The following is a 27,992-nucleotide window of genomic DNA, read 5'->3' as shown; positions in this document are numbered from 1 at the left end:
CCTCTTTGTTGTGCACAGCTATCTGCCGAAAGAGAGAGAATGAAACAAGACAATGACGCGGTGCTGAACGCACCAGGCCGGCGAGGTCGACCCGATACATACGAAAAGGTTACAAGTGCGACGACTACTGCGAACAAAAGGGGATTACGCGGCGATGATTGGTCTCACGATTTTCAATATCATCATCAATATGCAAAAGGCATTCCCCATTGCCACTGAGCCGCTTATATAATGGCCTTATCCAAAAAGACTAACGAGAACCTGTCGGTGGCTCGCGTCAATGGCCAGAAGAAAGAGTTGTATAGCACTCGATGATTTGTATGGCTTCAGCGGCGACTCAAATTGCTAAAACTCTCACCTCAGATAATGTGAGAGAGGAAGGCGCAAAGCTCTTTATATGGGGGTGGCACGAACGAGAAATTTACAAAGACAGCGGGATCTACACTTTTGTAGACAAACGCCTGTTATATCAACGACTATGTCTTTTTCTGCTTCTTTTCTCTCATTGCGGCCAAAGCAACGCGTTCTAAAAGCAACGCCGTTTTCGGTTGACCGTCCAATCTAACTGGACACGGCGCCCTCGTTTCTTTGAGCGCAACGAGTTCAGCAACCGGAGCTCTTTTTCCTGTCGTTTGGAGAAAAAAGAAACAACCGGAGTGCTTTCTCTACCATAACAGTTTGGGAAAAATTCTGGTTGGGGTTCAGTAAAAATTGATCCCCATATACAGAAGGGGGGGACAGACATTGTGCAAGAAAGAGGAGGTTCTGATTTGAGATGGATTGCAGCCGTAGCATCGAACGAGGCCGTCAAAAAAACACTTCAATCGTTCGACTTGTTAAACAGTAAAAGAGCGCACTCTTTATGTCTTGGTCGGTATTATGAGAAGAGAGAAAGTTCAATAAGCTTCAATAAGCGGAGCTTCGGCTGAAATCGCATCAAAGGCAATCGTTTTGCGTCGTAATCTTCTTAAAAAGTAGGAAAGGAAAGGAAAGAAAAAAAGAAAACTGGATATCAAAAAGTGGCGTTGTCTCAATCGAATTGTGTCAGCAGCCTCCGCATCGAGAGATACAATCCAACTCGAATTTTGGAAGGCTACCAGTTGTGAAGGCTGCAAGCTGATTTACAAAGATAATGACCTAAAAGACAAAAATAAGCTTTTTGCCAAAAATCCCCCCCCCCCTCCTCCCTGCTCACGCCATTTCTTTCCTTTAAATACTGGTTGGTTGTCACGTCTACAATTGCAGCGAGAGGAAGAGAATTTATGGCGACACAATAAACAAACGTGCGGACAGGCTAACTACGGCGAAGATGCCTTTCACGATAAGAGCCCCCCACTAATGGAAAACTTTCAATTTCAGAATGAAAGGGAATCGGGTGTTGAGAATTCGTGTGAATAATAGAATCTTGACGAACTGTGTTAATCAACTTGCACTTTCACAGTCCGTGCGAATAGAAAAGAGCCCTTCGTGAGTCACGGATATTCAACGGTTAGACACAGCTCAATAAACGCTCAAGAGCCACCTATCGGCTTTTTTCTGGCTGACTATGGATTCGACGATTTGACTACGATGAAATAAACGTGAAATGACGCAATAATGATTATGCTATTTTACAACAAAAAGATTATGCTTACATCATAGCCTCTGCTCAAACCGGGTAATTATAAATACCAAAATTGCAAGTACGACAAATAGGCATCAGCCACAAGTGGTTAGAAGTTTCTTTGGATTTCTACAGGTGTGGTGTTGCGAAAAACAGCAAAGGCTGTTGGGCACAATTGTGAACAACATGTCTTTCAGTTTGCGAATTACTCTAAGTCTGACAAAGTGTGGATTTGGAAACTTACCGAATGGGGATGTAAGTTGATAATATTCATCTCTGGAATGGATGAGATGAAAAGGGCGATTGTAGAATCCGTGATGAATTATAGTCACTATATACATCATGACGTCAACGATGTCTTTTGCAGAGATTCGTAAGTGATTTCTGAGTGAAGATCAAAATTCTGAAATTAGCAAGGACAGGTGCAAAATGTATGGCAGAATATTCGAATAACCACGTGAGAAATTTCGATACGCCTACCTTCAGTAATACTTTTTTGCATCTGAAACACAATATGAAGTTGAAAAACTGCAGTACTGTAATAACTAGCATATGAAATGAGTTCAGATTTAATGTTTCTCGTCTCAAACTTGGCGCCAAATGGTTGAAACCTCATGGCGTAGCGTATAGCCAGCTGACTATTGAGATTGAGAACAATACGATGTGATATGTAAATTAAGTGAATCACTAATTATGCAGCCATCTAGCGGTAAAAATGGAACTTTCAGAGTTGCCGTTTGATTACTTTTCCATGATTTTTCTTTTTCATCCATGAATTTTATGCTCGTTTTTTTTCTATCGTCGTTTAATTCGGGTTTTTAAAAATTTTACTGAATTACATAGTTTTACACCATTGAAATTTAAATTTATTTAGGTTCAAGTTCAACATACGTATATGGCGAATGATCATGATATTGAATGATTAAAAAAGTATTAAAGGAAGCTTTTATGAGCAAGTTCATAACACACATTTTTTTTTTCGTGAACATTATGTAAAATTGAATGTAGCATCAGGATGTGTACAAATTTTCACCAAATCAAATATATAGATCAAAACACAATATTTATATGTCTCGACACTTTACCAGCTATATTGATATGAAAAACAGTTGATATTCCAGCCCTGCCGTCCGGTATATCAGAAGATCTCGGACATTTTCAATCCTGATATATCGTTTCAACCAATGCCACAGCGTCAGTGAAATGAATATATCTTCTTGAAGAATGTCCGCTTGATGTTAATTGCACTTCTTGCATCTTTAAACCTGCAAGTGCAAGGAAGCCTTTAACATCATCTGAACTAATTGAAGAAAACGGCTTTATTTATTAAGAACTGACTACAATTGCAAGATGGCAAATACTCCATAAATTAAATATCCATGTAACATGATTGAAGACGAAAAGTGCTCTATTACTGCACATTTTTCTGTTGTTGTGTATCTAACTATTCTTGTTCATTAATTAAAGTACATGAATTACCTATACATTTTTTACCAAACAAAAATTTAGCTAATGAATCAACAAACCACGTCAATCTGGTGGTTCCGATGATTTGTATACTGATGCACAGATAAGTCACATGTTCCGGTAGAAAGTTCATTGCAACACGAACATCATCGCATGTTGCGTCCTCTCAAGTTCCAACAAAGAAATGCGTACACAAAAGATAAAAATAGGATAGGCGTGGGTTATCGGACCTATATGAAACAACTTGGGTTAAAAAGTGGCTGCAACAACGGTTCTTTATCACACCTTCTCGTCCTGTGTCGTGAATTGTGCACGTATTGAAAAGCACTCAACGAATTACTCATTTGAATTTCATAGTTATATATCTTTGTTCGTGATCCAACTTGAAATTCAACACGTTAATCATGGAACACCATGGCAACAATCCACCACCTTATTCTGCAGGTAAAACTGCCGGTTTTAATGGAATAATTTACCGGAGAAGAAAGGTTAGTTTTCGAATCAATGACTAATTTTTGTTGTTTATTGCGTGTGTAGGAGTCCCCCAGCAACAATACCAGCCCGTGCAAGTTTACATGACTAGCCCTCCTCCACCACCTGGACCAACCGTCGTACAAGTTGAAGTTGTGCCATTGGCGGGTAGGTGCGGAAGGTGTCAGGTAAAATTTGTTTTTCAAATTAATCAATCAAGTAACATACGCAACCAAAAATCAACACTTGCAATCGTTTCCCGACAGATTGGAGTTGTGCGAGAACATTTCACTTTGTGTGGGTGGTTATGGGCTATATTCTTTTTCCCAATCGGATTAATTTGTCTCTTTACAATGAGGCTCAACAGCTGTAACAGATGCGGGGCAATCTATTGATCGTTACCAAAGCTGTTTATCTCTACTGCAACTGCTCTGAAAGGATAACTGCAAAACATTGAATTAAAAAAAAACCCTATGAACGTTAACGCTAAATCAAATAAACAGATGCTACCAATTATGACCTAAATAATCTTATTGCAGGGGGGGGGGGTAAGTGAATTGTTTAAAATTTTTACAATGGCGGGTAAAAGGAAGTAGACGCTTCAGGTTCCCAATCAACTCGGAGTTATCGTATAGTTGACACTATTGGCCAACCTTTCTTGCGTCAACTTCAAGTCAATAGTGGCAACTGGTCCTATCGGATTCAATGATACAGCGATAACTGGTCAGTCTATGGCAAAGTCCTCAAGATAAGATAACAGTGGAATTGGGTTGCGGCAAATCGGCCAATGAACATCCAACAAGGAAGAATTAAAACGCCGTTGGAGTGGTAAACATTATTATCACGCATTTACGACGCCCAGGATCAAAATTAAACTATGCAACTCGCTATATATCTACGGATACAATTTCACGTCTGACGGTTACCGAAGCTAAAAGGTCAGTCGAAACTAATCTATATCCAAATATTTCTGAGGACAAAAATGTTGTATTCAGCAATATATACAAAAGGCACGTTGTTTTCATCGTTGAAGAGCATCTACGTGAAGTATTCAAAAAATTTGTTGTGATAAAATAAGTGTAAAAGAGAGGAAGGCAATGCAGCAGTGACGTGGTAAATGTTTCTTTCTTTGAATTGTAGAAAAAGCTTGACATAAGTGAAATAAAAACCGATCGGTTTGGGCATACATATCTCTTGATACCGACGGGAATCGTGTGCCATAAACATCATAACCCATGGAAAACAATAACCTTTGTCAACATGCAGAATATTCTCTAAATGCCAAATTATAAGAGAAAAGAATGAAATACATTGCAAAGACTGATTAGAAGGCACGTGAGTAGAGACTGAGAAAGAGGGAGGAATATAAGCGTGGTGTGAACTGATCCTCTTACACCTCGGTTCAGCATATAGTTATAACAGCACATAGTGGCAGTGAATAGTGATGAAACGGACAAACAGCCAGTCATTCGTTATTCAGTTAGAAAAGAAGAATGAATAGCTTTCCGTCACTGTAAGCCAAATAGACTGCTGTTAAATGTCTAAATATAGTGAAAAAATATCATTGGGGGGGGAGGAGCCCAGATGAGGAGGAAGTTGACAGGGCGAGTTCGAAGTCTTTTACGTTCACACTCTTTTGTCAAAGTAAGCTGGAATAGATAAAGAAAAAGAGAGAAAAAAAAGCCAAAATATATTGAGAAAAAGACAAATTTTTAGGAAAAATTCTTATGTAAATCTGTCAACACCTCCTCTCAACTCCTCCCCAACCGGTCGTCCATACGAAAAATTTAAAATGAAATAATATTGAAAATTTCATTAGGACTAGCCAAACAGCTCGCTAAGCCAATCATCGAAAAAGTGTAGTAGTAGTAGTAAGAAAACAGTGTTTTTCCTAAATAGAATTCGGTACCCTAACCCGCCTGAAATTTTTGCTGTTTTAAAAACGACAGTGCTGTTCTGTTGTGAGCGAGTGACAGAGTAAATTATAAAAAAAAGGGGAGATAAAAAAGAGATATATATGGAAAAAACACGCCAGAAAATGTTCCGGTCAAAATAATGTAATGAAAAAAAGGGAGGACAAGAATAAGGCGGGGGAAACGAAATAAAAACAAACAACAGGTGGAGAAAAGAGGAGAGAGAGAAAAGAGGTGTCGTTGGCACATATTCGACCATCATCTGATCTACTTCCTGCGCCTGGCAGAGGCGCTGCTAGTACCTGTCTTGTAATCGAGCAGATGCGGCCCCGTTGCCGGCAATTGACCAGCCAGTGTGCAAGATTTGCAGCAGAAACGAGCATAGTACTTGTTGGTACAGAAACGCGCTTTGACGATCAACTTGCAGTTGGCGAAGAACGGGTTGTCGGTGCAGTTGGGGTGTAGGTAGACACCTGTTATTCAATCGAGTTTAGTCACGGCAAAGTTTAAGAATAATAATTAAAGAGTTATTTTGTTTAAATTACCTTCGACAACCACACTGATGATACTGGTTGAATCTCCAAGCAAATTGACCGCCTCGCAGCGGTAACTTCCGGAATCGGAGCCTTCTGCTCCAGTAATAATTAGTGTATTGTTACCTAATTTTTTTTAAAGAAAGAAATAAGAATTAATGGTCAATGTTTTTGCAATAAATGTAACCATCATACCAGTAACGGAGACACGATCCGTGGGAAGAATGGGATTGTTGTCCTTGTACCAGGTGACCGTTGGTTGCGGGTATCCCTGGACGTCACAGTGGATTTGGATATCACTATCCACTGGGTAATTCGATCGCTCCGCCCATGCTCTTGCGTTCGGTGCAACTTTTGATTTCGTAATAAAAAAATTATTAAAATGATCTCGGACATTTAGAACAAATTAAGAAACAAAGTTCACATCCAATAATGGTTAAATAGTTAGTAGAAATGGTTACCCAAGTTAGGCCGCTGTGGAGGCAGCGTGTAATAAGAGGACGGTGGAGTGGGCCGAGGCCGGAAGGGAGCAGGAGTAGTAGTAGTAGTGGTTAGTAAAAGACGTGGGTCAGGTTGAGGTGGGGGAATAAGATAGCGACGGAATTCAATTTCGTCGGCATCAACAGAATAGACGGGACCGATAGCCTGAAGAATCATCGTGTGAGACGAAGGGCGACCATAGCCGTTGTAGGCCTGGCAGGTGTAAGGGCCCAGATCGCGGAAGGAGACACGGCGGACCAAAAGTGAATAATCGCGGAACTGTTCATAACGCTCCGATGACAGCGGAAGCATTCTCTCACCACGCCACCAAGTCACAGATGGCCTGGGCCAGCCGTAAGCGTGACAATGGATAATGATCGGAGAGCCCAGAGTCACGACAGTCACACTCTGATAGGTCACTATATCCGCAGCACGAACAGTCGGGTCTTTTGACGTAACAGAAAGGAGCGGAAGCCAATCACCAAGGTTTAGATTAATAGGTTAGTCATTTGAAAAGCGGACAGGAAGTTGGTTTTTGTTAGTCAAAGCTGATGATAGCATTTGTTAATGAATAAGTCCAGGAAATGTTAGAATCAACAAATTGTTTAAAATAATAATATAAAAAAGGGTTGGTTTGTTCATCCTACCTTTAACTTCAAATTGAATTTGTTTGAGTGCGGAAGAGCCGACTCCGTTGTCAGCGATGCAGGTGTACATGCCAGCATCGGATCGATGAACGCCAATGATGTTGAGGGAACCATTCGATTGGATTTTGAATTTGCCTTCATCGTTAACCGCCTACATGTTCAACGTTGAAATTACCTGGTCATATAATACCATAAAATACTTCTGTAATTTCATACCTCTCCGTTGGCTCGGCGCCAGTAGATGGTTGGTTTAGGTGATCCAGTGGCTTCACATGGCATTTCGCCAACGCTACCTTCCTCGGCCGCCACACGAGTCTCTCCGTCGACGATTCGCGGTGGAGTACCTACAATCGAATTTCGGTTTAGCGTATTTAGCAAATGACTATAATCACGCAAAACGCTAGGAGTTGAGGAGGCGATTACCTCTGGCAGGTGCGGGTGTCGTTGTCGTTGGCTCGTCATATGTTGTGGCAGGAGCGAGACAAGAGCGACCGCAACCGTTGAAGCAACACTTGTGATCTCCCTGGCAATTAGCGTCAGAGCGACATTCTTCTTCGCAGTTGGATCCTCGTCGCTGGATTGAAGGGCACTGACCCTCTTTATTGACTAAAAATAATATTTCCTTTTAGTTTATGACGATTCGAATTGAAATGCTTTATTACCTTGTCTACACACAGGTTGGATACGAGTGGCTGACTGATTAGGATCAGACTCATCACGAACCAATTCGGCTTGACATTCGGTGCCTTCGGGGCATGAATAGCCACGGCAAGGCTCGTAGCATCGGCATTCATCGCATCCGGAATTGGATGTGAACCTGGAATGATAATGTTACTTTGTTTAGTCGGAATATTTCACATGAATCCTATGTATATAATACCTTTCAATTCCGTATGGACAACTGATGGCACGGCAATTGGCGTTGGCCTCAGAACACGGTTCACTGTCGTAGGGTTTGTTATTCGACTCAGGGGGTCCGACATCGATTTCATTTTCTGTTAGGGGAGCCAATCAATGAATTAATGGTCTTGTAAAACACTAAAGGCATCCATCCCCACACCGAACAAGCAATAAACTAAATAAGCAGCTAATTACAATGCCGAAAAAATCGCATTGATTTTTTAAAGCGGAAATTAAAGCGGAAAAACGCTCAAAATTAAAAGTTTGAAAAGGAAATAAAAGAAAAACCATTAGAGGTTGAAGGAGAAGGATAGCTTGGAGCCGGTTCTGCTGGTCTAGTTCGATCGGATGGCGAACAGAAGGTGGTGCAACTTTCGAAGCTTTTGAAACGGTTCATGTTGCCAGCACAGCCGCCATAGACGAACGGCTGGCAGGTGCTTCGTTCGGAGTCAAAGTACCAGCGATCGTATCGCTCGCGACACGGACCGACGTCCATTGGCAAACGGCAGACCACTGTACTCACGCAAGTCGACCAGAAATTGTTCAAAATACACATTTTGGGGTCAATAACAGGCGAATTGTTCGCCGTCATTGAATTTATCATTAATAATCTAACTACTGCTTAATTACATTTGTTTTTACGGTTATTATTTTTTTGAAAGCCAGTGAGTCAATTTTTAATTCAAACTACAAATTGAAATGTTGTAATTATTATTGAAAGAATAATAAAAAAAAGCTTACGAATTCCTACGGTAATTATAAAGGCATTGTGTTTTACCTGAATTGGCATCGGATGTCACATTGCCAGGGGGAGCAACTTCGGCGCGTTGAAGGCAGAGAGATTGACATTCCTCCAGTGAACTGAATCGATTGCCATTACCACGGCATCCGCCGTAAACCAATTCGAGACATTGCAGCGAGCTGCGGTCGAAATAGTATTTGCGGAAGGAGCCACGGCAAGGTCCTCTGTCGGGGGGAAGTCGGCAGACATCTGGAATATTTCAAGTTTTAATCGCAAATCCATTAAACATTATGTCAAGAATAAAACCTTGGCCTCGGAAGGATCCGCACTGACGTTCACATTGTTCTTCTGAATGGAAACGATTGGCGTTGCCATCGCAACCGCCATAGCTGAAGGCTTCACAACGGCTGGTCTGTCTATTGAAATACCACGCTGGAACACTGGCTCTGCAAGGTCCAGGTTCAACCTCCAATCCGCATATATCTTTAAGTAAAATACAAAGTTTTTGTTTTATTCATAGAAAAAATTCAATCTAAATTTAGATTTCGGTAATAATTTTATACCTCCTCCAGTGGGGTAGCGGTCACGTTCTCGTTCACGTTCTCGTTCATCAGGCCGACGTTCAGGTTCAGGCTCTCGTTCCCGTTCTCGATCATCTTCACGTTCCGGATAAGGAACATACGGAGCTTCTGTGGAAGTAGTTGTGATGGGCCTGACTCTCTGGCAACGATTTTGGCATTCTTGAGCGTTGTTAAAGCGGTTCGGATTTCCTTGGCATCCACCGTAGTCGAATTCGTAGCAGTTATCAGATCCGGCATCATAGTACCATTGGCGGAAGGAGCCACTGCAGGGACCGACGACTCTCGGCAAAATACAGACATCTTGAGACTGACTGCATCTGCTCTCGCACTCTTGACGATCGGCGAATCTATTTTGATTGCCATCACATCCTTTGTAGATAAACTGTTTGCAGACACCCTCAGGTCGGTCGTAGAACCATTGCAATACCGACTCGTCACAAGAACCTTCTTGCTTCGGTAGGAAACAGAATTCTACAACAGACAAACAGCATTCCATTAGCAAAAATTTGGTGGGTTTAACAACAAACAAATTCTTTTCCTACCGGTTCTGAAATCTTCGTCGATGGGCTTGGCGGATTCGGGAACTATTGGCGATACAGTCGATTTGCATCTTTGATTACACGAGTCCATTGAATCAAAGTTGTTGGCATTGCCGTTGCAACCTCCAAACAAGAAAGCGCGACATTCTTCATCCGCTTCATCGTAGTACCACCGTTCGGTAAATTCTTTACAGTCACCGATAACACGCGGCATCCGGCAGGTGTCCTCTTCTACAATTGAAAACGCAATTAAGTTTTTACAATTGTTTAAAAGAAGAAGAAGTTAAAGGGAAATTGGGTATTAAATTGATTAGTTGCAGCGATTTTGTCAAATTGTTAGTAAAATTGTTAATTTGCGTTTGGGAAAGAGTTAGGCCCATCTACCAGTGACGAGGGACAAGGCTCGGCAGGATTCTTCACAGGCATTCTGCGACTCGAAGTTGTTGGCATTGCCCTGACATCCTCCAAAGTAGAAAGGCATGCAGCGACGTTCAGCTTGGTCATAATACCAACGGGATTTCTTCTCGCTGCACGGACCTTCAGCGCGTGGCAGCAGACACGAATCTATTTCCATTTAGTTTAGTGCCAAAAAAGTTAAAAAGCGATGTCTTGGTATTTTAGATTCAAAAGCATTTGTTTTTTAAATGAAGCCGAGTTTGTTAGTGCGTCAAGCGTGTCAAACATATATAGCGAATGGGAGGGGGGGACGAGGAATTCATGGTTTTCTCCGGTCATTAATTCGAAACCTGTATCATTTGTCCTCAATGTAGTGAGCTGATATGGTTCTGGGGTTGTTGTTTTGGGAGTCCTGGGAGCCTCTTTGCATATCGATGCACAGGCTTGATAACTTTCGAAGCGATTGGCATTGCCTCCGCAACCGGAATAGAGGAAACTGTGGCAATGTCGAGATTTGCTGTCGAAATGCCACCGGAGTTGATTGCCCTGGCATCGGCCGTAGTCGGCCGTCATGTTGCACCGCTCTTCAGCGGAAACTTGATTTTTGACGTACAATGTTTGGTTTTCATCAATTTCGAGGTTGATGTGTTTTGTGATTTGTGTGAATATGTTGTGTTGTATGATTTAAATTGATGAGAGCAAATAAAAAACTTACCTCTGGATCGACTAGTGTCTTTGCAACGGAGATGGCACTCGCGTTCACTCAAGAAATTGTTCTCGTTACCCTGGCAACCACCCCAGTTGAATTCTTGACAGGTCATTGACGTCTTATCGTAGCTCCAACGTTGGAAGGTACCTTGACAACCTCCAGCATCCTGAGGCTTCTCACATTTGTCTGTTGATCAAAATATAAATAGAATTAATAACTGCAAGGGCAAAATTAAAACCCAAACCAAATATTACCGAGCAATTTAGGTGCAATACACTGTTGATTACAATCTTCGCGAGTGGAGAAACGATTGGTGTTACCCAGGCAGCCTCCATAACGGAACTGTTTACAGGAGCCGGTAGTAGTGTCATGGTACCAGGATGGATAGTTACCCTCACAGGGTCCGGCAACTCGTGGCAGGGAGCAAGCCTCTGTGTTTGACCATTAAATTAATAAATTGAAATTATCAAGAAAAAAAAAGATTAAATTACCAATGCCAGTTGGTTCAACACAGTGGGCTTTGCAGTCATCTTGCGTTGGGAAGCGATTGTCATTGCCATCACATCCGCCGTACCAGAAACGAGAGCAACCGCCATATTCCATATCGAAGAACCATCCGACGGTGAAATTACGGCAAGAACCACGATCCTTATCCAACGCGCAAATTTCTAAAATTAAAAAATGTAAGATTAGATTACGATTATGAACGAACGCAAGTTTGAATATACCGCCAGAAAGTTTAGGTTTCGATGGGCATCCTTCGTAGTTGGGACCCTGGGAGGCAGTGACTCCGTCATAGCAGCAACCGTGTTTAGAAGATTCACAAGTGCATCCTTCAAATTGCGGTCCATGGGCGGGAGTCCGTTCATCTTGACAGCATCCATGAGCAGTGTTTTCGCATCCGCAGCCCTCAAGATTGGGTCCTTTGGCCACAGTGATAAGATCAGGGCAGCAGCCGAATTCGAACGTGTTGCATCCACATCCTTGGTAGTTGGGTCCAGCAGCTGGAGTGTAGCTATCGGGACAGCAGGTGTGTTCGGTGTAAAGACATCCGCATCCTTCCAATTTCTCACCACGAGCCGGAGTGATGTTATCAGGACAGCATCCGAATTGGGTGACTTCGCAATTGCAGCCCTCAAGTTTGGGTCCAGTCGCGACACCGATATTGTCTGGGCAACAGCCGAATTCAGTGTTGAGGCAACAACCTTTCTTGTCGGGACCATGGGCTGAAGTGACATTGTCATCACAACAACCAAATGTGGTTTCGGCACAAAGGCTGTCACATCCAGCAGAGCCTGGTCCTGTAGCTGCAATCGTTGAATTAGGGCAACAACCGAATTCCGTTTCCGCACAGTTGATGTCCGATTCCGTTTTTGGTAAATCATCACCGGAACCGATTTCTCCGGAACCACTTTCAACAGGTTCGCAACCTTCTCCATTAGGTCCTTTGGCTGCTCGCAGATTGTCTGGACAGCATCCGAATTTGGTGTCATCACAGGAATTGCATTCTGGACCTGCTCCACTACCGCTACCGCTTCCGCTTCCGGATCCCTCCACTTCACTAGCTTCACATTGGAAGCAGCCTTGGTTGTCTGGGCCAGTGGCTGTCGTCATCTGGTCCGGACAGCAACCGAATCTACACGGAACAAAGGAAAATATCAAAATCAAATGATTCAAAGATAAAATTTAAAAAATTATTCAAAATTACTCTGATTGTTTGCAGGAAACCGGGATCAAGTCCTCACCCATGGAAGACATGGTTGTGGGTGGTGGTAGTGTAGTTGGCTCAGGGCAGCCTTCATTGTCATTACCCTCCGATGGAGTGGATCCATCAGGACAACATCCAAATAGAGATGTTTTGCAGGCGTCAGTGAAGCAGCCCTCATTGTTGGCTCCCTTGGCTGGAGTGACACCGTCAGGACAGCATTTGAACTCGGCATCCTCACAAGTTTCATATTTGGGACAACCTAAATTTATATTGGAAATGTAGAATACTTGCAACGAAATGATTCATTTAAAGTATTGAATTTAGTTACCAGCTTCGAAAGGTCCTTTGGCTGGAGTTACTCCGTCAGAACAGCATCCGTATTCGGTTTTGTCGCAGGTTGGTTTTTCCTGGGTAACCACGCGACATTCCTTCACCTTCTTCTTTTTGCCTGGGAAGCTCTTGGCCTTGGATTTAGGAGGTGCTTTGGTTCCAGTTTTCATGATATCGCTCTCGATCACTTCGACGCCCGGTTTCTTGACCGACTTGGCTGGTTTCACAGTTCTTGCATCTTTTTTAGCATCTTTGGTTGGTTTTGGCGTACTTGTTTCCTTCTTGGCATCTTTTGTTGGCTTTTGTGTGCTTGTTTCCTTCTTGGCATCTTTGCTTGGTTTAACAGTGCTCGTCTCCTTGGCATCTTTGGTTGGCTTAACAGTGCTGGTCTCCTTGGCGTCTTTAGTCGGCTTTTTAGTTGTCGTTTCATTTTTAGCTGGTTTCTTGCTTGACGTTTTAGCTATAATACGCGCATTTGTACAGACGTTAATTAATGTAAAATTAAAAGAAGTAAAAGAATTATTTTACCGTCGACGGGTAGAACGTTTTCTGATTGTAAAAGTCCGTTCTTGGTTTCGATGACGCTCATTTCTTCTTCGACCTCTAGTTCACTAGAATCCATACCATCGATACCAGATCCTGATTCACCAAGGATGATGCCAGAACCTAATCCAGAGCCCATACTCGAACCCATTCCGGATCCAGATCCTTCGTTTGAAAGAAGCAATTCCTCGGCAGGCGCTTGTCGTCTTCTGCGCTTCCGCACTAAACCTTCCGGTTCGCTAGATCCTTCCATCACTGTCGGTGGAGCGGTCATTCCTCCCAGCACCAATCCGAGTCCAGACTATACAAATTTCGAAAAATTCATTAATAAATAATAAAATGAAATGGTGTTATTTAAACAATAATAAATACCGATTCAGATCCCATGTCACCAGATCCTTCAGCAGACATGTCTACAGCAAGGTCGCCGCTGCTACTTTCCATGTTGCTCTCCATGCTACTATCCTTAGTACTATCCATAGTAGTATCCATAGTACTATCTGTAGTACTATCCATGCCACTGCCATCAGAGCTAGAGCCAGAGCCAGACGACGGTTCCATTCCCAGATTGGATCCACTGGATTCTACTATGGGATCCTCAATCACCTCCTCTCCTATTTCTTCTTCCTCTCCTTCTTCATCGTCAACCTCAACTTCCTCGCAGACTTCAACCAAAGACATTTCGGTCGTCGTGTCGGGAGTGGTTTCTTCGCTGCAGGCTTGAGTATTGCATTTCTCCTCGGAGGATGGAATCGTGTCTGATCCGCATTGATCGATCTTGACTGTCACGTTATTAGCCAGACACAAAATTGGTCTCGTCCGGCTTCCAGTACCGCAAGTCTTTGAGCACTGTTCCCGGAAATGAAGATAAGAGATTTAAAAAAAAATAGAAAGAAACATTAATCCTCTTTTGTCACGCTCCCGGCAGTTTCCGGAACATCCAACCCAAAAAATAAATGTTTGTAAAGAGCAAACAAAAGAACAAGGTCAAGTACCTCACTCCAAGGTCCAGAAAACCAGGCGCCCTTGCACTCCTCGGGCGGCACGTGGCATTCAGTTGAGTTCTCGTATCTTTTGGCAGGATCGCAGTTTTCATCATCGACTTTAGTGGGTGACGCACCATCCATTGTTCCGCAAAACACCCACCGGGTCTGAATTCCAGTCCCACAATCAGCCGAGCACTATACAAAAGACGAATGACACGAGATTATTATCATTATGTATCACTGCTGCTGGGGGATTTTGCAGAGAAAAACAAATATGAAATTACCTCACTCCACTGGGAAGCGAACCAGACGTGTTTGCATTTGGTAGCTTCGGCGCATGTCCGATTCAATGCCGGCCGACGGTAAGCGTGACAGAACTCGTCCGGATAAACGGTTCCCTTCGGTGAAACGCACTGCGCTTGACGGGTCTCGAATTCAAGTCCGCATTTATTCTTGCACTGTGTATAATTATAATGGGCGTGTCATTTCAGCACGTCCAGTTTCCCACAAGCAAAGGGCTATAACAATGATAATAATAATTGAGTTGTATAACTTACACCTGACCACGGGGAAGTGATCCAATCAACTCCTTCGCAAGGTCGCTTAGTGCAGGATTCAGTGCGTGACGGAACTTCGCCTTCACAATCAGAGTCCTCTAATTTTTCGATGCGATCGTCCACCTTGCGGAAACAGGTGATTTTGCGGTGTCGTGTTCCATCGCCACATAATTTATCGCACTACCAAAGAAAATGATATCCAATTAGATTTGTTGGTTCAGCGGAAGCGATTATTTTCTGGGAAATTACCGGTCCCCAGTCCCCGATGTGAAATTGTGGGCAGACAGCTTCTTTGTTGCATTCCTGGGTCGACGACGGAGTTGGTCCGATGGCATTGACACAAACGCTGTCATTGATAACCGACTGCATAGATCCAGCAACGACTTGCTGACAATAGACTGTACGGAATTGGATTCCGGCCTGACAGTTGCTCGAACATTTAGTCCAGTTGCCGATGAACCAACTAAAATAAAACATGTTAGGTTATTCTCTCCTTATATATTGGAAACATGTGTCTAACGGCTGACCTAGGATCGCAAGCGTCTGAGGCGCAAGTTCTGTTGACTACGGGCTGTAATTGAGGATCGCACAAGTCGTCCGAGACCATCTCAAAATCGCTGGTCTTGGCGCAACTAACATTCCTCGTTTGTACTCCTGACAAGTGAAATTCGTTAATTAGGAACGAACACAACAATTCCTTTGTTTTATTTCTTCTACAAACCTCCGCCACAACCGGCACTACAATCACTCCACGCCCCGTAGATCCAGCTGTAGCTGTCACCTCCGGTGGGTAATGAGACATCTTTGGGGAAGCTGTACTCGTATTCAATGCCCGGATTGGGCTCTTGGTAGAGCAAAACAACGTACAGAGCTTCGGTCGTCGGTCCCAATGCCGTGATAGTTTCGGGGGCGATAAAAGCGTGCGGTTTGCGCTCATAATGGAACGTGCAACCGGCAAATTTCATCTCACGGGGGAAATCGATCCGCCAATTTCCGTTGAGATAATAATGCCCCGTAGTGTTTCTGATGGCTGTACAAATATTGGGAAATAAAATCTATCTTTTAAACAAACAGGAAAGCTATAATAATAACTTTTTAGTACCTAGGTAGTTGTTGGAAGACTTGACTTCGCGGATTTTGATGTTCGTCGCTCCAACGGGAATGAGTAAAACGTCGTTGTAACCTGTTTGTTTTTTTAAGATTAAAAGCATTCCAATGATAATAATCGTAGACACTTAAAAAGACTGGTTCTTTTCTTAAGTAAGTTCTTAAGAAGTCTGCTGGTACCAGTTTGAAAGTCGTTTTGTTCGGCGATTCCGTTGACAGATGTGCAAGTTGTTCCGTCACCTCCGCAAACTCTGCATTGATCTTCTTTGGCCGTGGAGCCCAGCATCGAGTCACAGCCGACAGGCTGTTGACGTCATAATTAATCTCTTAATTCACCCAGTCATTCTCGAAAAAAATAAAACTCACCAAACATTGGCCGGCAACGCAAACGTCAGTTCCTTCTTGTTCGTCACAGAGAGTACCGTCGATGACTTTGCGCCTGTGTCGGTAGTAGAACCTCTCACCTTTCGGCATGCAATTCAGCTCGCACTTGTTGGGCGCCCTCGTGTACGGGACCCATCTGTAAAATCCACAACATGTCGTCATCAGTTGATTTAATAGACGAATCGAAAAAAATAAGCCCGAGTCAAAATAACGTACTCGTAAAAACGATTTTCAAACGGCACGCCGTTGAATCGGGAACACTGTTCCGACCGGAAATCTTGTGTGTCGGCCGGGCAGTCCTGTACGTGTGGTAATCAAATAAAATCAATCACCGAAAATCATTAATCATCTGGGCACGGGGGGGCTGAGTCACGCCGAAAACATCTCACTCATTGATGGAGGGGGAAAAGGCATAGCAGACGATGAGGGTTGAGAAAAGAATTTGCTTATTTAGACATTTCTTCTTCCACATGTATAATGAAATCGTTATCAAAAGGAGGAGGAGAAGAGGGTAAAAGTCGAAGAAGGGGGGAGAGAAACGGACGGACGGGAGGAGGAGTGGAGTCGTGACTTGCCTGAATGTTGCACGAGTGGTGCCGCCTCGTTGCAGCGACGCATTGCGAGTCGGACGACGATGTTCCCAGGGCATCCAGAACAATATCTTGAAGTCTAAATAGATCAAAATAAAAATCAATCTCTAAAAAAAAAAAAAACTTTTAATCAAAAATCAATTAAAAATCAAATCAGCGACTCTAATAAATCATGTCGATTTCGCGCCGCAATTTCTTTTATTCACGAAAATGTAATTTATGGTGGGCATTTCCCGAGAGAAATATTTCGTCGGGTTTTCCGCTGGAGTATGCCGCCGGTGTTTCGTCGCGACTGTGGCGGCCTCATCAAGGCCGATGCCACCATAAGAGCCGACAGCGACAACAATTTGATATTCTCTCTACCCGTGTAATAGTGTGTGGAAGGATATTCGTGTAAAGCCGTAATAATCATAATCATAACAGCTGAGTAATAATAACGACAACGGGAGATTCAAAAACTTACCCTCGCCCCTGGCATTCGCGGCTCTGGCTTGAGACACCACCACCACATGTTCGAGAGCATTCCGAAGGCTCGGACCAATCGGACCATTTGCCCGTTTCTTTGGTAGATTGCAGACTAATGACATCCGCTTCTGGATCCGGAACGCCAATGAAGTCTGTCAAAATGTACGACGACCGACCGCCTGGATTTTGCCTTTTATGTCGCGTCGATTGCCCATGGTTCTCTCTTCCTGCGACCAAACGACTCTGGAATACAAAACAAATAAGTTAGTCCCCGAAAAAATGAAAAAAACAATTTAAAAATTCTATTTTTTCAAATTAAAAAACGAAAAAAGCCACCCACATCCATCAGCAATCATCAACTATTTAAGACAAACCATTTAGACCAACCCCTTGGAAAAATAACACGGTTGAAAATATATAGAGTTCTATGGCAAGTTTTTTGGACCATATATAAATGCCATACACGAAACTTCATCAAGTTCAATTGCTTCGATGATGGATTGACCGAAGACGGACATACATAACCCCCACCGGCGTAAAACCTTGGCTAGTATTGTCTCTCTTTCTTTCTTCATTTTTCCTCTCTTAGTTACTACTTAATATTTATTTTTATTATTTCTGTCCGAATGCAAATTTTCTTTTTGCATTTATTTTTCTTTTTTCGGCGGCAGTAAATATGTATGGACTAGCCAAGGACGTCGGTGTAATATTTTGTTTACTAACCCCGTTGGTATAATCAGCAGCGTTCAGGTCTCTTTTATTTTGTTCCCAGGTTTGTCTCTAGTCAAGCGAAGAGGGATATCTTTTTTTGTTTTTTTTGCGCACCTGGACCGGCGATAATCAAAAGAGAAGAAAGAAATAACACCTGTGTCCCGAGCTGAGATTTCTGCGGTGCAATCGACACCTGTGCAGCCGCAGCAGGAGCGCTCGGGAAAACGGATCCTTTTCACGGAGAGATGTATATTTCTCCATGAATGTGATTAAGTGTCGCTTTATCAAAGGGACCGATCAGCTGGCCTATATCTCCTCCAGACGGGAAAATTACGAAGCCACAACCCCGAAAAAAGATAAAATAAAATAAAAACACTGTCAACCCTACTGAGACTGCTGCTGTCATTCCCCTCCGACTATTTAGCATTCCTCAACTCTCTACCGCGCCAGAGAAAACCAACACAATCTTAACTGGCAAGTGTCTGACTCATTCCCCGTAGATCTTTTAGACATACCTATTAACTTTCGGGTGTGCGACTGAGTGACGGCGGGTCAGCACATTTCAATTTAAAAAATCGTGGCGACGAGTGACGATTGTTCCCAGCTCAATAATAGTTTCTCGGGCTGGTGGTGTGCTATGTACCCGCAGCCGTTTTCCCAGTTCTATTCGGGGCAGAAAAAAACGAAAATAGAGGTAAAAAGACGCGAGAGAGAGAGAGAGAAACGAACTAACGAGTCAAACGAGGTGTGTTGATGAGAGAAAATTCGTCTGGTTCGTTGGAAAAAAGGAAAAAAAGAAAAAAGAAACTCCGACACCGATCAACACCAACGGAGAAGAAGATGAGAAACCACGAAGTTCGTGACTTGGGTCGGCAGCTCTGCGGTTTTTCTTTTCCAGAAACAGACGTTGTTGTTGAGAGCTGCAGGGGGAGATGAGCGCATCCGAGAGATGTTATTTCTCACCCCTTGCTGTGGGGGTGACTATTGCCTGCGTCATTCCCGACAAGAAGATGAAGAAGGAAAAGTTTTTTGGAAAAAAAAACCCCAAGATAAAAAATTGGGGGATTGAATATTCAATCTTATGAACGCATCCCCATATATAAACGGCCCGTAGACACGCTATTGTATGCGTTAATATTTTCTCGCCTGGTGTGGAAGAATGATGAAATTTCACTGGCTATTTAATACCGGGGAAACGGACGACAATAGCGAATTTAACGAATAGCTTTTAGACCTAGACGACGTGTGTCCCTTAACGGAACAATTGATGGATTATTAACGTTTAATGGCGCTCGTAGGGTTTTTTTTCTCTCATCCCATTGTCGAATCGTTAAATTGTTTTCAATGATGACTCGGCAATCATTTTTTCCAGACAAAAATGCGGGGCCATAATTCATCGTGAGATTCCCATCTCTCTATATATACGCAAATGATTTATTGTTATTTGACTAATTCCCGCATTTTAGTAAGAATAAGGAAGAATAACAATTTTCCGAGCGATCGCTGCATAAACATTCAGAGAAACTGCGCCATCAAAATGAAAAGGCATTGAATCTATCGGGACGGGGTAATCAAGGCTGACGGCCTCCGAGTAAATGATTGTGTGCGCTGCTCGACGGGTAATTGAATTCAAATGGTTATGGGGTCGTATTGATCGTCGCTATATGTCCAAATGACTGAGCAGTGCTTCGTATACTGAATTTAAAACCAAAAATCAAACGGCGGTGAAAAGTCACACACACACAAAGGCCCGAAAAAGAATATCGAGAGAAGACACGAAAAATTCCTGTTTGACTTTTTCGATCTCGTCGTGGATTTTTTCGACTCCGCCTCCTTCGCGGTTATCTCCCGGGTTGAATCAACAATTCCTCTCTCTCTCTCCTCTGTGTTTTAACATCTCAGATGTGTATCGGGAGACAGTCGGGCAAAGGAGCGTGTAGCGTGACGCGATCAAATTATAGACGAGGCCTTAAACTCCGTACGCGCGGGAGAGAGAGAGAGAGATCCTGTACAATGCATAATACCGGTACGGATATCTATCGCTTGCTATCTTCTTGTTTTCCCCGAAAATTAAAATTCGATGCCTTGAAACAAAACAGAAAAAAAAAGAAGAAAATACTCAAGGGGGGGAAGAAATCAAGAAACCCTCAGAAAGAGGATTGAAGTAACGACGACGTTGAGGAGAAGGAAAAACCCACCCACGTAGTTGTTGTGTCTGTTATGTTTGAAGAATGAAAAGAGGCTGGACTTGTCAGCAGAGTGTGTCACGGTGATTTGCATTTGATAATGAATAGAGCCGCCGGCGACGACAGCCACACTGTACAGCCTTTTTTTTCCCCATTCGCCCAAGAGAGAGGAGAGTATAACGTATATACTTACATCAACGGTTGCAGTGATGAACGCGGCGGCCAGCACCCACAATAATAATAACCTGAAAATGAAGAGAAAGAGAGAAATAAATAACGAGAATGTAAGATGAGTTTTGATCACACGCGTACACAACAATTCATCAAAGAATAAACCCAGCGATGCGGTGAAAAATCCGTATTTTGCCGACATCGGTAACGTGAGATCATTCCCGACAACCTTCGCAATTCTTTTTTTTTGTAAAAACAAACAAACAAACAAAACAAAAATGGAAGAGAAGAAAAACAACCCAGACAAGTCGGCGAGCATTGCGACATGCCGGATTAGTAATATAAACACACAAACTATGTTTTCTGGGTGGGTTATTTTGCGTGTTGTTTAAACACCGGCCGGCTGGCTGGTGTGTAAGTGGCGGAAAAAAAACCCAGACATTTATTGATACGGCAGCATTTTCCATCCATTTCCGAGACTAGTCTTTTGCTCACTCCGCGCAAGGAAAGGAAAAACCGAAAACGAGCGCGCCATTTTCAAAAAAAAAAGAAGAAGATGCCATATAGGGAGAGTCTTCGTATCGGTGATGGTCAAACAACGAATGAAAGTTTAAACGGAGAGTCAATACGCCTACGTATACTACCAGAGCCTTCAATTATAAACATGCCACCTCTCGTTTCAGTAGAAGGTGCAATTTGAAAACATCACCGTCAAACAGCGATGACCGTGCAGCACCCCCCAACTTGGAGCGCCCGCATTTCTTGGATAAAAAGAATAGGGATGCCACTAACAATTTGATTTTGGAAAAATCTCTCGGCACCATCTATCTATCCTTGTGTATTTGAAAAATTTTTGGTGGTGAGTCAGGTTTTTGGAACAACAATTGAAATCATCCTCTCAAGGACAAGCACCTCTTTCATCTCTTTTAAATAAAAGGAACCGAGATCTTTTTTAAGACGCGCACCAGGTGGTTCATTTTTTGAGACTTTCCGCAAACGGTGTCGTCGGCGGCGCCGTTGTTCGGTTCAAGTTTCTTTCTCGTGACTTCCTCCAGACCATAACGTTCGGCAATACCCTATTGAGCAATCTCTTTTTTTTTTCTCCCCCCCCCCCTTTCGGGACTGTGTACATAATGAGACTTTTGGTCTCGCACTTTGAATTTTTTTTTTTTTAAGAAAACAAAAATGGAGAACTTTATTTTCTCCTCAGAAATTTCCTATGGGCTTTCCATACTTCGAAAGCAATCGAAGATGAATCAATCAAGTTGACGGATACATGGCTGCGCAAGTGGGAGTAGCTGCCGGATCGTGATCGATGACCCAGGGAAGAAAGAAAAAAACCCGAAAATGATACAGTGGGTATTTGTTGAACGGATAATCGCGGTCGAAAAAATAAAAATCACCTTTAGGCCTTTTGGAATAAAATAAAATAGAAAATGTTCTCCCCCACCAACTTTTTCTTTTTCTTTTGGTGTTACCTAGACACCCGTTAGGTTATTCAAGACAACGTTCACCCCATAGTTTACTTTCATCATTCATTATGCTTTGTGGACCCACGGTTCATCCCCCGTCAATCAAGATCATATTTCCACCCAACTCAAAACAAAAATAAAAGCTGACTCCGATCATCTATTTCATCGCTCTCCCCTCCAACTCCAACCCCTCCAAAAACCCTCGCCAGCCGACTGTCTAAAAGAATTAGAATCGCCCAGAAGGTGGAATCGAACCACTCTGACGCTAATCAGCTACAGGTAACTTCTAACCCAATTTTTGGTAACTTGAAGCCTGCACCCCGGACCACCGAAGATCATCTAGGCATTACTGTGCGTCTGCTATCTCGGCTTTTATAGCAGATTGGCTCGAGGCAGTTATACGGTTGGTGAAATTCGCGTGAATAACAAGGCTCTAGATGACTCGAGTTACGAAGAAAAATGTCAAACATGAACTTTGTTTGAGTGATAATATTCAAACGGACAAAGTTCATTGATCGAAAAGTTGAAGGCTAAACACGTCCCGGCGATCCACGACTGTTTTGACAGCTCCTGTCACTAGGCGCGTGACTTGCCTTGCGCTTCCGGCCATTTTTCCTTCTCCATCTACTCTCATTCCTCTCTCTCTCTTCCCCCTCTCAATGCCCCCAAAACCCCACCCTTCCTACATTTTTGCTTCCTACCGTGATTTCTATTAAAAAATTGTTTTGAGATTTTTGTTTTCTGTTTTTAAACGATGGCGTTCCATCAATGAAAAAATTACGTTGTTTGTATGCGGTCGGGACTCGGGAAAAAAACAAAAAAGTCAATTGACAAGTGGGACTCGTTGTTGTTTGGCCTGTTGAATAAATTCCATTTTCGTCTTAAAAGCTTTGGCTTCTTAAGTCCTCGGCTGATGGATGTGAACTTTCACCAGATTAGCATTTTTTTGTTATTTTTTCGCTTCAGACGATCGGGTGAGTCAAACGTCAACAATCCAAAAGAGAATTCTCCGTTTGGTTTTTTTTTTTTTTATTTGAAGCAAAAACAAATTCGGCCGATGGAAGAAAAACCCTTTGACTCTGGAAAGATGTGACCACCCGTCGTGATTTCTTTCCTTTTACTTTTTTCTTCGACCAAGCCCTTTGATGCCTTTTTGCTATAGCAAGGTTGTTGTATTCCCCCCCCCCCCCGTTTATTACTGAATTATTCATCCTATTTTTATACGGCGTCTACAACATACAGCAACAACAACCTACACACAAGCATGCACTTAAAAGACACACCGACCAGATGGCCCTATGCGCTTTTATGCGGCTATTTATATCAAAACGGACCATGTCCCGCCCCTCTTCAATATATTGAACCGAATAATACAGTGTGCGTAATCTGTGCGTGGGGGACCTAATTTATTTCAAAAACATTTAAACTCTCAATCGAGCCAGACGAGCGTGTCTTATCGACGCCCACCATATAGAGGGGGCCCCAAATGCATTTCATAGTGATCCCATTTGAATTCATTCATTTAAGAATCGTTTCATCAACAACGGGACTGACACAAAAAATTAAAAGCTACAAGAAGCAGGAAGAGGGAGGCAACGCTTTTCCGGCACAGATAATACAATATTCATGTAGAGGAAAAATAAAATTTCATATCAACCGTCCACACACAGCACTATACTCACTCAAATATTAAATATCCCGTACGTGTATAGCGCGCCAGCTCAATATATATACGTGAGTTAGAGAGAAATTGATGGTAGATGTACAGCATTTATAAATGTCTAAGCTGAATAAAATTACCGAGAGATGATCCTTGGAAATAGAAGAAAAAGCAAGAGTGCCTAGCCTCCATCTAATAAGATATACAGTACGTGTATACAAAGCACCCAAAAAATGCCTATAATCCGACTCACACCACCACCACCACCTCAGTCCTCCTCAAATAGTTTTTACTTTTTCCTCCTCCAAATTTTTTTACCAAACAACCAAATCGATGGGGATCTTGTTCTGGGGGATTCTGGGGGCCTTTTCTTCCTCGTCACGAGAAAATACGACCCGGCAAGATGGTTGACACATTTTCTCCCTTGTATTTTTACAGCCCTATAGCCCGTGTGTGAGGAAGACGAAATAGATGTGTTTTTTTCCCTCCTCCAACCCTGCTATTCAAAATAGAAATAAAAATGCTGGGCCGGGCATTTGACCCCCCGTTCAACCCACTGGTGTGTGGTATGTGCGTAACTCAATCGGTGGTAATCACGCCGGCTTATATAAAACTCTTCTTCAACTAACAATACGTACGTTACGAGACGTGTTCCGATCGACCCGTTACGGGTCGGATTTTAGGGCCTCCGTTATTTAACTTTTTGTTACCTTCCTCGGGGTTGAGAGAGAGAGAGAAAAAACCAAATTTTGTGTCGTGTTCCTCGAGATTCCTCAAAGTCTCATCTTACATTATAGTTGGGGTAGTAGTACCTATATAACTGTAGAGCCTAGGCAGCACTAGAGGGGGGGCTAAAAAAAAAGTGTTTAAATATCTTATTGGCCTATCCCGGCCCTCCTTCACCTTTGCCAGCTGACCCATCAAATTTCTTGGCCCTCGACAAGTGAAGAAGAAGAAGCCTGAGCGCATCTTATTCTTCTTTTGCCTTTTTCTGTGACCTGTGTGGTCTCCTTATGATATGTACAAACACCTTATAGTAGGTACTCTGGTGGACCAGATGGTCAACCGGTAAAAACTGTTAAGAACAAAAACCAGACAAGAAGAAAAGACGAAGGAAAAAATCAAGCCGACCGTAACCTTGTTTTGTTCTTTTCTGGTTTTGTTTGAACTGGAACACGTCAAGAAAAAAATTACTGACAGGAATGCGACGACAGCCATTTACTTGGAATATTTTTATCCATGCTAATCTCTATCGTGAATCAAAAACTGAATGGAAATATCAAGACCCCTACGTCAGACAGACATGAAATTCGCCTTAGAAGAGTTGCACAAGAAACTCTTGTTCCCGAATTGGAATGTTTCGTTTGCAAAAAAAATAAATAAATAAAATCTCAAACTGGAAAAAATTTCAAAACTCCCAAAAAGGAAATCGACAAAAGAAACGATGGTTCTTTTTGTTGCTCTCCGACGTGGAAAAATGTTGAACATGGTTTGGCTGATTAGCGCGGAAAAAGTAAACTGCATTCTCTACTTTTAACTTGGCCAGAAGACACAGTCAAAATGGATGGGCCAGCAGTTCTTTTCATTCTCTGTTTTATACTTTTTATTTCTGTGTATGGCGGACAACTGTTTTGGGAGCGACTTAACTGGCCGCTCATCTCTCCGGCGAAGAATAGCTGAGAGGATATGCTATATATTCTCTTTTTCTGTCATCGCAATTGTTCAGCGAAAAGAAAGAAAAATATCTTCACCTCTCTCGCCCTTAAACCACCACCACCACCAACTAGCCTGACAGTCTTAAATGTTTTTCTTTCTTCTTCCGTTTCAGCTTGGTCCTTTTTATTTTTCCAGAGGGTTTTTCGAGGGAAAAAAAGTACGAAAATCCGCGCGTTCATTGAAATAAAAGAAGAGGCCAAAGTGCGAGCACTGTCAAAGAGATGCGCCTCGGAGGGGAATTTAAAACGACGGAGAAGACACCGAAAAAAGAAGTCGAAGATAGTTAAGGGGGAAAACTGCCAGAAGAACAGACAAGAGACAGGAGGGCCAAAAGAAAAAGGAGAGAGAGACTAGTCGACTAAGAACTATCAACCATCAATCAGTTCCAACCGGCTGGAATGCTCTTCTTGATTTTCTTCACAACCCCCTTACTTTTTACTCTTGTTTTTCACTCCGGAAGAAAATATGCATTTTCTCCTCCCACACACGCACACACACGAGCCGCTTTGTACTGATTGGAAGACCTTTCCCCCCCTTTATTTTCAAGAAAAAAGAAGAAACCCACAGCGACGAAAATTGTCCCGACAAATCTGACAAACAAAACCTGACAAACAACTTTGAACTTCTTTTAGTTTTTCTTGGACACTTTGATTAACTTGTCTCTTTTTTTCCCATTACGAAAAATATTTCACTGTGTTGTTGGTTTTTCTCTATTAAGGAACCCGACAATAAAATAAAATAAAAAAGTCGTGACAAGGAATTGACAAGCGGCTTGAATCTCATATTCAATTCACCGCGCGCCAGTCGTGAGTGAGTGACATCAACGACGAATAATTGAAGAAAAACCTTGGCCAAGAAAAAGCAAAAGAAAACAAGTCGTTCGTTGTCGTTTTGTTGCATATGAGGAAATGCGAAGAAGATGACGGAAAGAGTCACTTACCGGCCTGGACGCCGACCGGGTATTGCCATTTTCTTGTTACCGGCTGCGCGAATTCCAGACAGCACAATGTTCGTTTCGCTCTTCCTTTTGAATCAAATTTCTTTTTTTTTGTTACCAAGAAAAAAATAAAAACCCCAATCAAAGTATTTTGTGAATGTGAACACAATCAGAAAAATTTCAAAACAAACAAACTGGGCAAAAGAGTGTGAGACACGAGGGGGGGCGCGCTCGTCTCAAACTGGGATGTTGCGCCCTTGCCACTCGGAGGATCACTGGCCGTCTGGCTAGACTGGAACGGTGACTTGATCCTTCTTCTATTTTATTTTCTTTTTCTTTTTTGCCTTATGCCCGCGGTGGCCCCCTCCTCTTTGCGCCAGAGACTCTCGCTCTCTACTGACTTGTAGACGTGCCTGCCGAGAGCGGAGGAAAAATAAAATAAAAAGAGGTCTTTGCCTTCGTCTCCTCCGCCTCCCGCCGCCGCGAACTCTCTCATGAACTTCCTCACTTATAATAAAATATTCCACCCCTTTTTTTTCCTATCCATATTTTTCTTTTTTTTTCAAGTTCTTTTTTTGTTTTTGAAAAAAAAAAAAATTATTTAATTGCGGTTGTTGTTTTGTAATTCGGACGGATTTCCAAAGGAGAGCACTTGGGGCGAATTGAAAGAAACAAGGAAGAAATTGTTTTCAAGTGCCACACGAGGAAAAATTCGGTACTAAAGTGAAGGTTTCGAACTTGAGAGAGAGAGAATGGCTAGTATAATTTTTAGCCGATTTTCCTCGGGTAAATGTTATGTTGTTAAAACTATAAAGTAAAAAATATAACCGGTCTCTTAGGGCCGACTACAGCAGTAGTATCAATAAACACAAGTGGAGAAGCAGTGGAGACACTCAGCCCCCTATTCATTGAAGAAGAAAGCCTTGTTCGACAACGGAATGAAAAAGAGTAGTATGACATTATGAAAGAGAAAAATGCCGGCATAAAAGTATGTCGCGTCATATCAAGGGAAAAAAAAGGGAAGCGTCGATATATACAACCTTTACTTTACAAAAGGACGGCCAGGGGAAAGTAGTAGTAGTAGAACCTTAAGGGTATGTCATTAGACGAACCTTTTTTTTTTTATTACTATTATTATTACACGACCTCTTGCTACGCTGTGGCGGGTCTTTTGACTGCTTTTGAATGGTTTTCTTATCTGTGTAGGTCGATCGACGATTTGTCACTGGGGCTAATTGCTCAGTACCTCCGAGGGCACCGACCGTTAATGCACGTTACCCCAACGAAACACATTTAGGGGGTTTGAGAAATCGGTCGAGGGCCAAAACATTTGTTCGTCATGATGATTCAGATGATTTTTTTTTAATTTGGAATTTTCGAAATTCTACTCGTCCATTTATTCCGGAGGAGGAGCCAAAGATAGAGAGTGTTGACAAAAATCGAACTATCGAAATTGGACAGACGTAACTGGAGCCTATTGATAAAAAT

The 27,992-nt window shown here is 42.6% G+C and overlaps 2 protein-coding genes across 13 annotated transcripts in view; both read right to left on the bottom strand.

Annotated features, from left to right (window-relative positions):
* LOC124194761 (ras-GEF domain-containing family member 1B-like) overlaps positions 1-2,228 on the bottom strand; it is a 56,311-nt gene extending 54,083 nt beyond the window's left edge. Inside the window, exons 1-2 of the mRNA XM_046589111.1 lie at positions 2,084-2,228; positions 1,848-1,987 (exon numbers count right to left, since the gene is read on the bottom strand). The gene's annotated coding sequence lies outside the window, so the exon portion shown is untranslated. The remainder of the gene's footprint in view (positions 1-1,847; positions 1,988-2,083) is intronic.
* A 2,280-nt stretch (positions 2,229-4,508) lies between these two features.
* LOC124194793 (papilin-like) lies at positions 4,509-26,897 on the bottom strand. Of its 12 annotated transcripts, none has more exons than XM_046589172.1 (38): positions 26,508-26,897; positions 20,742-20,793; positions 17,650-17,894; positions 17,172-17,265; positions 16,813-16,895; positions 16,579-16,732; positions 16,393-16,516; positions 16,208-16,288; positions 15,827-16,135; positions 15,633-15,759; positions 15,355-15,568; positions 15,106-15,285; positions 14,833-15,006; positions 14,558-14,743; positions 13,935-14,411; positions 13,548-13,863; positions 13,018-13,479; positions 12,690-12,948; positions 11,710-12,617; positions 11,473-11,649; positions 11,236-11,412; positions 10,988-11,167; positions 10,623-10,868; positions 9,880-10,107; positions 9,320-9,808; positions 9,063-9,239; positions 8,793-9,005; positions 8,303-8,527; positions 7,995-8,109; positions 7,777-7,931; positions 7,538-7,720; positions 7,331-7,458; positions 7,115-7,265; positions 6,449-6,913; positions 6,183-6,338; positions 6,000-6,113; positions 5,757-5,927; positions 4,509-5,190 (listed from the first exon to the last, which is right to left on the bottom strand). In XM_046589172.1, exons 1-38 carry the CDS (start codon positions 26,534-26,536, stop codon positions 5,168-5,170), a joined length of 8,247 nt encoding a protein of 2,748 aa, XP_046445128.1. In that variant the 5' UTR covers positions 26,537-26,897; the 3' UTR covers positions 4,509-5,167. The 12 variants fall into 12 exon arrangements, with proteins under 12 accessions (XP_046445128.1, XP_046445130.1, XP_046445129.1 ...); XM_046589174.1 differs by having other exon boundaries at positions 4,509-5,927; positions 13,018-13,308; positions 13,348-13,479; XM_046589173.1 differs by having other exon boundaries at positions 4,509-5,927; positions 13,018-13,375; positions 13,412-13,479.
* Between the last annotated feature and the right edge of the window lie 1,095 nt (positions 26,898-27,992).

This window comes from Daphnia pulex, chromosome 5 (assembly GCF_021134715.1).
Source record: "Daphnia pulex isolate KAP4 chromosome 5, ASM2113471v1".
Taxonomy (NCBI): Eukaryota; Metazoa; Arthropoda; class Branchiopoda; order Diplostraca; family Daphniidae; genus Daphnia; species Daphnia pulex.
Note: the sequence above shows the minus strand (reverse complement) of the source record. Positions and strands in the feature narration are given on the sequence as shown.

Excerpts from the sequence above, each read along its gene's own strand:
- LOC124194793 (XM_046589169.1), bottom strand. The coding sequence starts at position 26,536 with ATGGCAATACCCGGTCGGCGTCCAGGCCG. Across the intron at positions 9,809-9,879 it reads CGACGAAGATTTCAGAACCG|AATTCTGTTTCCTACCGAAG; the intron begins GTAGGAAAAGAA and ends TGTCTGTTGTAG. Across the intron at positions 6,114-6,182 it reads GGATCGTGTCTCCGTTACTG|GTAACAATACACTAATTATT; the intron begins GTATGATGGTTA and ends AAAAAAAATTAG.